This window comes from Heteronotia binoei, chromosome 6, assembly GCF_032191835.1.
Source record: "Heteronotia binoei isolate CCM8104 ecotype False Entrance Well chromosome 6, APGP_CSIRO_Hbin_v1, whole genome shotgun sequence".
Taxonomy (NCBI): domain Eukaryota; kingdom Metazoa; phylum Chordata; class Lepidosauria; order Squamata; family Gekkonidae; genus Heteronotia; species Heteronotia binoei.
In genome coordinates this window covers 115,775,106-115,778,695 of record NC_083228.1, presented here as the reverse complement: position 1 = coordinate 115,778,695, position 3,590 = coordinate 115,775,106, and the positions used below count along the sequence as shown (strand labels likewise).

The following is a 3,590-nucleotide window of genomic DNA, read 5'->3' as shown; positions in this document are numbered from 1 at the left end:
AGATCTATGCTGGCTATTGGCCATGATAACTGAATGGGCCTTTTAATTCTCAGGTAGAACATCGCCTCTGATGGTCAAATGCTGAGGTCAGGTAAGGTCTGATCCAATCTGTAGACCCTGCTAGTGGGCTTCCCTATGGCATCTGATTACCCACTGTTGGAAAAAGGATACTTAACTAGGTGGACCATTGGTCTTATGCAGGACTGCTGCTTTTTTCATATGCATTTAACCAAGGGTGGCCAAACTTGCTTAACATAAGAAGATATTGGATTTATATCCCGCCCTCCACTCTGAATCTCAGAGTGGTTTACAATCTCCTTTATTCCCCCCACACACACAACAGACACCCCGTGAGGTAGGTGGGGCTGAGAGAGCTCTCACAGAGGCTGCCCTTTCAGGGACAGCTCTGAGAGAGCTATGGTTGACCCAAGACCATTCCAGCAGCTGCAAGTGGAGGAGTGGGGAATCAAACCCGGTTCTCCCAGATAAGAGTCCACACACTTAACCACTGCACCAAACTGGCTCTCATAGAATAAATGCCAGATGTTTGAGAGCTGCAAGACATGATTGTCAGATGTTTGAGAGCCACAAGGAGAGAAGGGAGAAAGGAAAATTTGAAAGAAAGTGGAAAGAAAGCAAACAGATAGGAGGAGGGGAGAGGTGGAAAGACAGCAATTTTAACCTTAAATGCCTTCTCCAAGCAGCTGGCTGGCTTGGCTGGGAGAAGTGATTTTAAGAGAAAAATGCCTTCTCCAAGCTGGCTGATGGGATGGTTGGGGCTTCAAAAACCACACACAATATGTGTTAAAGAGCCAGTTTGGTCACCCCTGCATTTAAACCTTCAACATCCACTTAATTTCACTATTCAAAACCATGTGCCCTGCTTTGTTATTAACATTTTAAATGGAAAACTATTCTCCTTTAAAATAGTAATCAAACTGAGAGTTCAGTTGTGAATAGTAAAACTGTGGATGTTGAAGGGTTAAACAGCTCCACCCCAAGACAAATTGAGGCTACCTGACCTTGCAATATATATTTTATGGACAGAACAAGTTTGGGCTGACAGAAACCAGGAAACTCCCAAGGGTTGCCACTTCACATGCTCCTGGTGATTCCTACTTACTATATTTTAGATAATGATAAGTTTGTAACAGAAAGCCAGAGTTGCCAGCTTCATTAATACTTAATTGTTTAGAAACTGGGAGTTGTAGGATATTAACCATGTGGTCAGTGCCTGTATGCAGTCTCTGCCTATTTGCTTGCCTTAAGAGAAGTCAGAGATCTAATTTCTTAGAGTGAAACCCTTGAGACAGTTGCTGCAAGTTGCAGCATCTTCTTTCCTGACAACTACTTGATCCACGGTGACTTAACTATCGATCCAAATATCACACAGTTTTCTTGCAGAATATCATTATCCCACAGCTAATAGGCAGAGCTGTTGAGAGCGTATCCAGAACAACATAAATACACAATGAATATATATTAACATCACATAGGAATGTTTGAGCAGTGCCATCTAACACTAGGAATGTCATATAGTTACTGGGTATTATAACATCTTACACTGCAAAAAAAAAAAACCTACATACAGTTCAGGAATTAAAAAAGACTAGGAACTTCTAGAATATAAGACTATGCTCTGCTCTGGCATTAATCAACATAATAAAGCAACCTTTGGCTGCTGTGACCAAACATTATTCAAGTCAGCTCCACCCTGCAGGTAGGCAGCGGTTATATTTTAATAACACTCTGTTTGCATACTGCCACCCTGATAAGGTCACGGAACAAACATACACATGCTGTTATTCCTGTTGCATCGCACAAAGCCTGATCTTCCATTTCTTTCTCCTTTCCTTTCCATTTTTCATCTGAAAGATCAAGAAAAACAAAATCTGCCTAATAACACATTTTTAGAAAAAGAGAAAGAAAGAAAAAGCACTACTAAGCCGTGTGGCCAGGATGGGGCTGGCCAGCTCTAAGCATTCCAAAGCCAAGCAAGCCCAGATCCTAATGCTTGGACTCGATTCAGCGGGGAAATCAACGCTTTTGTACAAGATGAAGTTCAATGACGTCTTCCTAACGATGCCAACAGTTGGTTTCAACGTGGAGATGATTGAAACAGGAGGAAATATTGCCTTAACAGTTTGGGATGTTGGAGGACAGCACAAAATGAGAACAGTATGGGGCAACTATTTGGAAAACACAGACTGCCTGGTCTACGTTGTGGACAGCACCAACGGGCAACGCTTGGATGAGTCGAAGAGAGAACTGGAGCTAATCTTAAGGAATGAAAGGGTAAAGAACGTGCCTGTGATTGTCCTAGCAAACAAACAGGATCTCCCTGGAGCTTTGGATGCTGAGGAAATCACCAGGAGATTTAACATGAAGAAACACTGTCATGACCGGAACTGGTATGTACAGCCCTGCTGTGCTCTTACAGGGGAAGGCCTTCCTGAAGCTGTCCAGAAACTAACATCATTTGCCAAATCCTGTGTGAAATCTAAACAAGAAGCTTTTAAGATTTTCAAACCAGATTAATTTATTTCCTTCTAACCAAGGTATATTGGGTTTGGGTACAAACCAGTCTTTTAACTGAGCATCTGACTTTTCAGGATGGGGCGTAAAAAGGAATGTATTTACAGCAGGCCAGGTACTGTTTCACTTCTTTGTATTACTCTCCAGAAATATTACTTTGCTGTATTTGAATAATACAATAGAACAGTGGGAGTTTTGAACTTGAATACCGACAAAGCTATATAAAGAACAGATTCACCTGTGTTCTTAAATTATGATATATCTGGTATCCATTTTATATCCAACAGGGTAACTATAGCATCCAAAGAAAACTACAGCATAATTCATAAGTAAATGACTGGAGATAGTTTGGATGCAGTCCCTTTTACTGCAAATGTATGCACATGGAAATTCATTCAGCATTCCGCTCTGATGGCAAAATTTATGTCAGCAGATCTGCCTACAAGAAAAGCATAATGCCAACACGTATAACATTAGTATGTCTGCAAATAATCGCAAAATCTATATAACATTTGTTAAAAACTAATTTTTGTTTAGACTTCTTTATTAAATCAGGAAGAGCTTTACATAAAACATAAAATGGTAACTTTTATTATATTTTATCTGGCTTTTCAACCATGATTTGGCTCCCAGATCAGGTCACAGCACTTGGAAATACAATACCAAGTGCCACTCAGGGAGTGGGTTAAGAACAAAAGATCATAAGAGAAGCCATGTAATATCAGGCCAATGGCCCATCCAGTCCAACACTCTGTGTCACACAGTGGCCAAAAATTTTTATATATATATACACACACACACTGTGGCTAATAGCCACTGATGGACCTCTGCTCCATAGTTTTATCTAACCCCCTCTTGAAGGTGGCTATGCTTGTTTTTGGCTGTATGTGGCCCAAGGTACAATGGAGGAGGGCTTAGCTGCTTCTTCACCACTGATGGTCTCAGCAATGGAACTTCTGGCAAAATGGGATATTTGTTTCTAGGCTGTATCTTCCCAGCCATTTTGCTTCACCTTGACTTCCTCACAGGAAGGTTTTGAAAGCATCCATGCAACA

At 41.0% G+C, this 3,590-nt stretch overlaps 1 protein-coding gene across 1 annotated transcript; it reads left to right on the top strand.

The window, feature by feature from the left end:
- The first annotated feature begins 1,731 nt into the window (after window positions 1-1,731).
- ARL14 (ADP ribosylation factor like GTPase 14) lies at window positions 1,732-3,061 on the top strand. Its single transcript, XM_060240903.1, has one exon. The coding sequence runs from the start codon at window positions 1,960-1,962 to the stop codon at window positions 2,536-2,538; it is 579 nt and encodes a 192-aa protein (XP_060096886.1). The 5' UTR covers window positions 1,732-1,959; the 3' UTR covers window positions 2,539-3,061.
- The last annotated feature ends 529 nt before the right edge of the window (window positions 3,062-3,590 follow it).